The sequence below is a fragment of the Raphanus sativus genome, chromosome 7 (genome assembly GCF_000801105.2).
Source record: "Raphanus sativus cultivar WK10039 chromosome 7, ASM80110v3, whole genome shotgun sequence".
NCBI classification, from domain to species: Eukaryota; Viridiplantae; Streptophyta; class Magnoliopsida; order Brassicales; family Brassicaceae; genus Raphanus; species Raphanus sativus.
In genome coordinates, this window is record NC_079517.1 from 17,482,029 (window position 1) to 17,490,512 (window position 8,484).

Consider the following 8,484-nt stretch of genomic DNA (forward strand, 5'->3'; position numbering starts at 1 on the left):
GAAGATATAAATAGTAATCACAATGAATTTGAGAGAATATTATTCACAATCTCATTTTGACGTTAAACTTTTTATTTACAGAATGATCATTAAAATTTTATATTTTTATATCTAATATATTAAATATATGTATTTTTAATTTAATAAAATTATTAATACTTTCATTAATACAAGTTTAAACCCATATAAATTAGGGCTTATTGCAAAAATGACTCAAAACTTGAATTCAAACAGAAAACTAACATTTCTTTTGACTCATATTTTTTTTGAGTTTTTAACCCCACATCTGCATTTTATCTACGAAAATGCCATTAACCCTTTTTTTTTTTTCGAAAATGGCTTCTTTACTGTCTCAACCTCATTTTCTTCAAGTATTTACAATATTGCCACTGCCATGAATAGTGGGAACAACCTTGTACGAACTGTTTGGAGCTTTTAATGCCCTTTAATGCACGTAAATCTCTTTACACTCTCTCTGTTTCAATTGTTATGAACTAAAAACAACATTTCTTTCACTTTCTCTCCATATTCATCCAAAAAACTGAAGCTTTTGATTCAAAATATGGTCGATGGTTGACAGAGCCATATTTCTTTCATTTTGACTTACGGTTGCTTTCGTTTGAGGTTCTGGGTGGTTGGAGAAGACCCTGTGTGCAAACGAAGTCATCTCACCTAGTTTAAGGTACGAATTTGAATTTTTTTCAAAATCTGTTCGCGTAGAAGACTTACAAGTAAGTCATCTGTATGTAGAAGACTTACTGATGAGTCTTCTGGTCAAACGGACGACTTAAACTAAGTCGTCCAGCTTTGTTTGTTGAAAAAAAACAGTCCAGACGACTTATATATAAGTCGTCTACGAGAAACAGGCTAGTTTTGCATTTGACCGAATCGTGTCAGATCTTTGACTATTTCTGGACGACTTATAATTCAGTCGTCTCTCGGAAAGTTAAAATTTCAATATTTTATTAAACTAGACGATTTACGTGTAAGTCGTCTTAGGTTAGTTTTGTAGTTGAAAAATAAAACTTCATAATTTAACTTTTACCAGACGACATAATATAAAGTCGTCCCGTCAGAAGACTTAATTTAAAGTCGTCCGGGGAAAGCAAAGTCGTCCAGAATTTTTCCCAATTAAGTCGTCCAAACCTTGCTTATCCCGGACGACCTTAAATTAAGTCGTCTAGCTGGACGACTTTTAGTTAAGTCGTCTGGAGAAAGTTAAATTTCAAGTTTTATTTTTCAATTACAAAACTAACCTAGGACGACTTACGTGTAAGTCGTCTAGTTTGAATAAAATATTGAAATTTTTACTTTCCAGAGACGACTGAATTATAAGTCGTCCAGAAATAGTCAAAGATCTGACACGATTCGGTCAAATGCAAAACTAGCCCGTTTTTCGTAGACGACTTATATATAAGTCGTCTGAAATTTTTTTTTAACAAACAAAGCCGGACGACTTAGAATTAAGTCGTCCCTTTTAATTTTCAATTGCAAAAGTGACCTCTTTAGACGACTTACCTTTAAGTCTTCTGGACGACTTAAATCTAAGTCGTCTGCGATAATGTTTATTGAACTTCTTCATTTTCTCTATGTTTACTAATGTGTTTTATTTTGAATATTTGCAGATGATTTTTAAGTTACATGCAGTGTATGGAGAATGGTTGTTGAGAGATTTCCGTTGGGATTTTGTGGTTGATGATCTCAAAGGAGCAAGATTGTTTTTATTGAATGAAGATTCAACACATGCTGAACTTGTTGCAATGGCTCAAGAAGATTATAACCTGGACATGAGATCAGTGACTGTGGAGATTAGCTACTCATTACCAGCAGAAATGATGATGACTCCAGGCAGTCCTCCCATTCATGTTACAAGTGATAGACAAGTTCGAAACTTGCTCGAGATACTCAAAACGCATAGAGTATGTCTTTGTGTATCAAGCCGCAGCAAGGTGGAAACGGTTTCAGAGAAAAGAGAAGAAGCTGGTGAATGGGAAGAAGATGTTGGTGATAATGATGAAGCTGGTGAATGGGAAGAAGATGTTGGTGATAATGATGAGGCTGATGAATGTTTTGAAGATGTTGGTGATAATGAGTCTGTTGAAGATGAAAATCAAGATGGGGAGGAGGAAAATGGGGAGGAGGAAAATGGGGAGGAGGATGCTGATAACACTATTGTTGGTGAAACGGATCAGAATGGTGGGGATTACAGTCTTTATGGAAAGGTTCTAGATGAGGACGAGGAAGATGATGATAATATTTGTTTTGAAGAAATTGAAAAGACATATGCTAAGACAAATGCTATTGAAGGAGGAAAATCGGATTGTACCAGCATCTATGTCAACCAGAGTTTTGTTAGCAAGGATGCACTGCTTTCAGAGCTGCGGTTGACAGCAGTGAGGGGTAGGTTTTCTTTCAGAATATACAAATCAACAAAAACTCTCCTTGTGGCAATATGTCGGGTTAGCGGTTGTGGATGGAAGATCAGAGCGAGTGTGAAACATGGGCCAAACACGTTTTGGGTAACAAAGTATGTGGAAAAACATTTATGCTCAATTGGAGACCGAATCGCTCAGCGGAGACACTGTACTCCAAAGTATGTTGGTAGTCTTTTCATTGATCGTGTTGGGATCATTGATGGGATAACTCCACAGCATATCACTGATGCAATGAAGAACATGTTTGGCATGACGCTTGATTACACCACTTCATACAGAGCACTGTTATATGCACAGAAATTGGTGAGAGGATCAGCAGAAGAAGGGTATTCGCGTCTGCCTTCATATCTCGAGCAAATCTCCATTGCAAATCCTGATTCTATCACGGCTATAGAACTTGATTCTAAGAAAAGATTTAAGTATCTATTTCTCTCTTTTGGAGCTTCTATCAAAGGTTTTAAGTATCAGAGAAGGGTCATTGTGGTGGATGGAACTCACCTAAGTGGAAAGTATGGAGGTGTTATGTTAGTTGCAGCCGCACAAGATGGCAATTTTCAGATATTCCCATTGGCTTTTGGGATCGTGGATGCTGAAGATGAACCTTCTTGGGAATGGTTTTTCACAAAATTGGCTAGTTGTATATCTCATGACAAGCCTCTGGTGATAGTCTCTGACCGGCACGCGGCCATTAAAAGTGCGTGTGAGAAGGTGTTTCCTTGGGCAACCCGAGGAATATGTTATTATCACCTTCAAGATAACATTGTCAAAAAGTTTAAAGGGAAACATCTCATGTACTTGGTGAAAGGGGCTGCTTATGCGCACACGGTTTACGATTTTAACCGGTACATGGCTGAGATACGGAGTGCAAACCCGGAACTTGCAACGTATTTGGAGAAGGCCGACGCCAAGCTATGGTCAAGGGTTTATTGTAAGGGGAACAGGTTCAACATAAAAACAAGCAACATCGCTGAATCTATTAATTCCGCACTGAAGCGAGCAAGAGGATTTCCGATTCCGTTCCTGCTGGAGTTCATAAGGCAGAAGTTAGGAAAATGGTATTGGAAAAGGAGACAAGATGCTTTGAGTCTCCCAACTGTACATAGCCGGGGTGTTGAATACTTGCTTGCTGTTCGATCAGAGATAGCGGATACGATGACGGTCGAACCAATTGATGGATGGCGTTTCTTTGTCAAAGGTGGCAAAATGGACTGTGTGGTTGATTTGGAACATGTAAAGTGTGATTGTGGTGTCTATGGAGTGGAGAAAATACCTTGCTCTCATGCTATAGCAGCTGGAACACATGCTGGTGTGCATATCGACACACTTGTATGTCCACTTTACTCAAAGAATCATCTGTATGCAGGATACTCAGAGAATATATATCCTATCGTGTCACAACATATTGAGGAACGAGAATGCTTTCCTCCAAACGTAAAGCGTGGTCCGGGGAGACAGAAGAAATCAAGATGGCAATCTTGGTTGGAGCTATCTAGGATGAGAGGACACAAACCCAGGAAGAAACACAGGGCACGGAGATGCTCAAACTGCAAGGAAACTGGCCATACGAAACCACAATGTACACAACCAGTTGACTAGTTGTCCAGACGACCTAAATTTAAGTCGTCCAGTCTTGATTACCCGTCCAGACGACTAATTTCTAAGTCGTCCCGTGTTTCGTCTACCTTCTACGAAGTCGTCCAGTGTATTAGACTACCTTCTACTATCCCTTCAAGTATATTTTTTTAGACGACCTTTTACGAAGTCGTCAAGTGTATTTTAAGTCGTCAAGTGTTTAGACTACCTTCTACTATCCTTCAAGTGTATTTTTTTTAGACGACCTTTTACGAAGTCGTCCATGTATTTAAGTCGTCCAGTGTTTAGACTACCTTCTACTATCCCTTCAAGTGTATTTTTTTTAGACGACCTTTACGAAGTCGTCCAGTGTATTTAGTCGTCCAGTGTTAGACTACCTCTACTATCCTTCAAGTGTATTTTTTTAGACGACCTTTTACGAAGTCGTCCAGTGTATTTTAAGTCGTCCAGTGTTTAGACTACTTCTACTATCCCTTAAGTGTATTTTTTTTAGACGACCTTTTACGAAGTCGTCCAGTGTATTTTATTTTAGACTACCTTATTTGTAAGTCGTCCAAACCTTCCAGAGACTTATTTGTAAGTCGTCCAGCTGGAAACCTTCCAGACGACTTATTTGTAAGTCGTCCAGCTGGAAAACCTTCCAGACGACTTATTTGTAAGTCGTCCAGCTGGAAAACCTTCCAGACGACTTATTTGTAAGTTAGAAAATCTATACAAGTTAGAAAATCAAATAAATCATACATGCCCACAAACATACAAATAGATTTGTGTAAACAAATAGTTCAAATATACAAATAGATTTGTGTATACAAATAGTTCAAATATACAAATTGATTTGTGTATCTATACAAGTTAAAAAATCTATACAAGTTAAAAAATCTATACAAGTTAAAAAATCTATACAAGTTAGATTTGTGTATCTAATCATACATGCCCACAAACATACCACCATCCTCATTATCTTTCAGATGCTGATCAACAAGCTCCGTCCATATAACCAAAGCCATATTATCCCTCATAGTCTTCGCATTGGACCTAGCAAAGTCTTTAAGGCTAAAGGAGACCCCAAGAGCATGACATTCAATGTACTTTGCAGCGTACACGCCACAATCACCATTGTTGGCCGTGGGTACATCTTTCAGCAGTCTCTCATATGTGTATCGCTCCAACCCATGCATCTGGTCTCCGCACTCCACAATCAGATAAGGGACCATCTCGAGAAAAGGCTCCATTATCTCATCCCATCTTTCTGGTATGGTAGTTGAAGGTATGCTGTCCCAGACGACTATGTGCCTCTTAGGGATCGATATCCAAATAGCCACCCAATGTTTGTTGTCCAAGTTCAGTGGCGCATAGATATCATCAATGTCCTCCCCCCACTTCTTGTTTGATTGGCAAAATGAAGGCATTGATCCATCATACAAACTCGCCGCCCCACTAGGTAGCATTTTTCCTAAACCATTGTGATCAGACGACGATGCTTTGAAGAACAGATACTGTTCTCTCCAAGACTGGGTAAAGTTGTGATCCAGGAAGCACATTCGCTCGCTCCGGAAACATTGTGGGTTCTCCTTATACCTCTGCCTCAGCACATTCATCCAAGCATCTATATGCTGCATATAAAATAATACAAGTTAGAACCTTCCAGACGACTTACAAATAAGTCGTCTGGAAGGTTTTCCAGCTGGACGTCCAGACGACTTATTTGTAAGTCGTCCAACTGGAAAACCTTCCAGACGACTTATATATTTACAAATCTATACAAAGACAAGTTACCAGACGACTTATTTGGTAAGTCGTCCAGCTGGAAAACCTTCCAGACGACGTATATATTTACAAATCTATACAAAGACAAGTTACCAGACGACTTAAAGATAAGCAGAAGACTTACTACGTCTTCCAGCCATGCTTTGGATGTCCGGAGTTTTTGATACCACCAAGTTGGTGATGTACGTGGTTTGTCCTCTTCCTTAGTGAAATAATCACTGCAAACAAAAAAGCAATCAGTTTTGGTAGACTAAATCAAGCTATTATGGGTAAAGCAATCACTTACGGATCAGTTTTCAACCAATCAGCGAGCTCCTTCATCTTAGGTCTGTTTAGTGTGGGAAATGGATTATACTTTCCCACTCTAAGGAGTTTCCTTCTCTCTGCCGTATAAGGAGATATCTGCGTGGGAGCAGGTTTCTTCGTTCGTTCACTCCTTGCACGCACAGAAGCAGTGGGAGCTGTTTGGTCCAATACAACCAGGCTCGGTTCTGAAACTGGAACGCTTGGATCGGTGGAAGCAAAGCTCGGTTGTTGATCGTTGGAAGCGAAGCTCGGTTGGTCAGTGGAAGTGAGAGGAACAATCTCTTTGGAGGTGACACCATCTGCTTTATCCTCCGGCAAGATCTTATATACCGAGATCGCCTCATCTGCTGTATCCTCCGGCAACAATCTCTGCAATAAAAGAGAACAAGTTAACCCTGGACGACTTAAATAAAAGTTGGGAGAGGATTTGATACTAACCTCTTTGGGCAGAGGAGAAGGCTGTTTCTTTTGAGGAGAAGGCTTTTTCGTTTGAGGAGCAGGCTGTTTCGTTTGAGGAGCAGGCTGTTTAGTTTGAGGAGCAGGCTGTTTCGTTTGAGGAGTAGGCTTTGCCTTTTGAGGAGTAGGCTTTGCCTTTTGAGGAGCAGGCTGTCTGGTGGGAGGAGTAGGATGATTGGTTTGAAGTGTAGGCTGATCCTTTTGAGGAGTAGTCTGTTTGTTACTAACCCCGGTTTCTGGGGCTTGTGGGGTAGGCTGTTTGTTACTAACCCCGGTTTCTGGGGCTTGAGGGGTAGCCTGATTGGTGACACCAACCTTCTTCTCCACAGCTTCCAATCTATCGGAGATCTTCCTAATCTCCCTGATGCACTTCTTAAACCCATCTTTCATCATGTCACCTAAGCCCTTGAACATATTTTCTAACTCCTCTCTGGTCACCCAACTAGCCTCTTCTCTAGCCTCTTCTGTAGCCTCTTCTCTAGCCTCTGTAGGAGCCTCTTCTCTAGCCTCTTTAGGAGCCTCTTTAGGAGCCTCTTTACGAGCTTTCTTCCGAGGTCTCTGATTGTCTTCCTCCACCTCCTCCACAACCATCTCTTTGGCTCTTTTCGATGGAGTCACAAACTTGGGTTTTGTACCAGTGACTTCCCAGCAATCCATGGTCCACTTCCACGGTCTCCGATCATACATGACTTTAATGATGTTCTCCGCGGGCACGTCATCAACCTCAGAGTCCCATTTTGGCCACATTTCACTAATGTCCTTCTCAACAAAGTTGATCACGCGGGTCTGCAGTAAATATAAGAAGAATCGAGTTAGATATTTGAAACAAAATACTAAATAGACGACTTAATTATAAGTCGTCAACTAAGTCGTCCAGCTGGACGACCTTCCAGACGACTTATTATAAGTCGTCTACTAAGTCGTCCAGCTAGACGACCTTCCAGACGACTTATAATAAGTCGTCTACTAAGTCGTCCAGCTGGAAGACCTTCCAGACGACTTATAATAAGTCGTCTACTAAGTCGTCCAGCTGGAAGACCTTCCAGACGACTTATAATAAGTCGTCTACTAAGTCGTCCAGCTGGAAGACCTTCCAGACGACTATATAAGTCGTCTACTAAGTCGTCCAGCTGGAAGACCTTCCAGACGACTTATAATAAGTCGTCTACTAAGTCGTCCAGCTGGAAGACCTTCCAGACGACTTAATTAAGTGAAGATGGAAAGGTACCTGACTCAAGATAGCAGCTTTCATGAATCTGCGGCCTCTGCTGCCCTTGTAAGCCAGAATCGGTGGAGACGGACTGTTTGCTCTGGGTAGACCAATACTAGCACCCAACCCGGAATAGCTTGTGTACGCCCAGACTGAAGAACTTGTATAAACCCATCCACGGTGTAACAGCCAGTAATATCTTTGTTCCACAAAGAGTCCATCAGCACCTTAAACGCGACTCTCCCCCATGGATAATTCTCAAACCTTTCTAAATCCATCACTAGCCTTGCCAGAGTAGCTCGTGTAGCGCTTGAGAACTTTTTCCCTTCAATGAATCCAGTGAAGATGGAAAGGTACGCGAGTCGCTTGCGATCTTCCCTGGACCAATCCCCGCATCTCTTCAGTGCTGCTATTATCTGATCAGTACTTGGCCCAGCTTCCCGATGAACTCCCATCATCTCCCAGAAAGAAACCATCTGTGGGGTAACTTCACATTCTGGTGTCTCAAGGTCCTCGATGTAGTCGCAGTTTAGACCAGTGATGTTTTCAAACTCTAACAGTGAAAACCTCGCAGGTTCTGGACCAACGAGACACCACATCTCGTACTTCTTCTTAATGTCCAGCTTTAAACCGAGCAAGTGGTGAACCAGCTTGAAGCCCAACCAAATCCCTGCTCCTTGAACTTGATGAAAACTCCCAATCTCGACTCCTTGAGCT

The 8,484-nt window shown here is 41.1% G+C and overlaps 2 protein-coding genes across 2 annotated transcripts; both read right to left on the reverse strand.

The window, feature by feature from the left end:
- Positions 1 to 4,664: 4,664 nt before the first annotated feature.
- LOC130497707 (uncharacterized) lies at positions 4,665 to 5,995 on the reverse strand. Its single transcript, XM_056990728.1, has 2 exons — positions 5,920 to 5,995; positions 4,665 to 5,641 (listed from the first exon to the last, which is right to left on the reverse strand). The coding sequence occupies exon 2, from the start codon at positions 5,624 to 5,626 to the stop codon at positions 4,949 to 4,951; it is 678 nt and encodes a 225-aa protein (XP_056846708.1). The 5' UTR covers positions 5,627 to 5,641; positions 5,920 to 5,995; the 3' UTR covers positions 4,665 to 4,948.
- Positions 5,996 to 6,035: 40 nt separating this feature from the next.
- Positions 6,036 to 7,866, reverse strand: LOC130497706 (extensin-like). Its single transcript, XM_056990727.1, has 3 exons — positions 7,786 to 7,866; positions 6,540 to 7,343; positions 6,036 to 6,470 (listed from the first exon to the last, which is right to left on the reverse strand). Exons 1-3 carry the CDS (start codon positions 7,807 to 7,809, stop codon positions 6,078 to 6,080), a joined length of 1,221 nt encoding a protein of 406 aa, XP_056846707.1. The 5' UTR covers positions 7,810 to 7,866; the 3' UTR covers positions 6,036 to 6,077.
- Between the last annotated feature and the right edge of the window lie 618 nt (positions 7,867 to 8,484).

Bases quoted from the DNA above. Each gene is read 5' to 3' on its own strand.
- LOC130497706 (XM_056990727.1), bottom strand. From the start codon at position 7,809: ATGAAAGCTGCTATCTTGAGTCAG. The intron at 7,344-7,785 runs GTACCTTTCCAT...TATTTACTGCAG, and splicing joins AAGCTGCTATCTTGAGTCAG to ACCCGCGTGATCAACTTTGT. The intron at 6,471-6,539 runs GTTAGTATCAAA...CTTTTATTGCAG, and splicing joins CTTCTCCTCTGCCCAAAGAG to AGATTGTTGCCGGAGGATAC.
- LOC130497707 (XM_056990728.1), bottom strand. From the start codon at position 5,626: ATGAATGTGCTGAGGCAGAGGTATAAGGAGAACCCACAATGTTTCCGG.